We start from the raw sequence: 1,179 nt of genomic DNA on the forward strand, positions 1-1,179 counted from the left end.
CAAAATTTGTAAAAGTTTAAACCACCAAACCAATTCGCATCCATCCGCTAATCCGTATCCGCCGATCCGGCGAACGGATACGAATTGATTTTTTGTAATCCTCCAATCTAGCAGACAGATGACGGAATGAAAATTTCTCAGTCGCAACCGAACTGTGAACGCCCTATAATTTATATATCTAAAATATTATATTTTAATTTGGCACAAGTAAGCTATTAATGTAAATATCATCACTCTCATTCCTTAAGTGAGAGTATTTTGCTCTTGGTGTGTTTTATATGTCCCCCATGACACCCTATATATACCCCTCCCACACTGCCTCATCTTTCACCAACCAACCCACACATATCCAAGAGAAGAGCCATTCCTTCCTTTCTTTCTCTTCCAACACCCCAAACCACACCACCCTGAGCATACCAAGAAAAACAAACTAACAAACTTAGTAACTCCAAACTAAAATTTCCAACCAAGAAAAGACCCAATTTAAAATTTTTTTTTTCTTAAAAAAAGAAAAGAAAATGTCAGGTGTATGGGTTTTCGAAAACAATGGAGTGATTCGGCTTGTGGAGAATCCGTCAGCGGCTCAGCAGCAGGAGGGAAGGCAAGGCAACTCGTGCGGGAGGAGAGCAGCGTTGGTGTACTTGGCAAGTGGGCAAGTGGTTTCATCATACACATCGCTGGAGCGAATCCTAACCTACTTGGGTTGGGAAAGGTACTATGGAGGTAACCCAGACCTCTTCCAATTCCACAAGCAATCTGGCAATGATCTAATCTCACTTCCTAGGGACTTTTCCAGGTTCAGTTCAGTTCACATGTATGACATTGTCACCAAAAATCCCAACGTCTTTCACGTCCGAGAGATATGAATCCAAACGTCACACTTTAACAGGAGTCTCTCGCTCTCTCTCCCCCCCTCTCTCTCTTTCTCTCTCTCTCAGTTCCTGTATTGAATCGTCCTTAATTATATGTCTGTGTTGTTTGCTTGGTTGTTTGTTTCCGACTCCTGTGTTTCGATCCCTCCCTCCCCAGTGTTTATGTCTTGTTCTCTAGTCTGCTTTCTTGTCTTGTAATATATATTCAACAAATAACTGTATGAGCTGCTGGTGTGAGTATCTATCAGTCAGTGTGTATTAGTGTCTGTGTGTGTAAAATACATATTGTCATCCTTTGTAAACTCCT

At 41.5% G+C, this 1,179-nt stretch overlaps 1 protein-coding gene across 1 annotated transcript; it reads left to right on the forward strand.

The window, feature by feature from the left end:
- Positions 1–518: 518 nt before the first annotated feature.
- LOC114317261 (flowering-promoting factor 1-like protein 2) lies at positions 519–866 on the forward strand. Its single transcript, XM_028263973.2, has one exon. It carries the CDS (start codon positions 519–521, stop codon positions 864–866), a length of 348 nt encoding a protein of 115 aa, XP_028119774.2.
- The last annotated feature ends 313 nt before the right edge of the window (positions 867–1,179 follow it).

The sequence above is a fragment of the Camellia sinensis genome, chromosome 10, assembly GCF_055761805.1.
Source record: "Camellia sinensis isolate YWXY chromosome 10, ASM5576180v1, whole genome shotgun sequence".
NCBI lineage: Eukaryota > Viridiplantae > Streptophyta > Magnoliopsida > Ericales > Theaceae > Camellia > Camellia sinensis.

Coding starts and splice junctions, on each gene's coding strand:
- LOC114317261 (XM_028263973.2), top strand. CDS start 519: ATGTCAGGTGTATGGGTTTTCGAAAACAATGGAGTGATTCGGCTTGTG.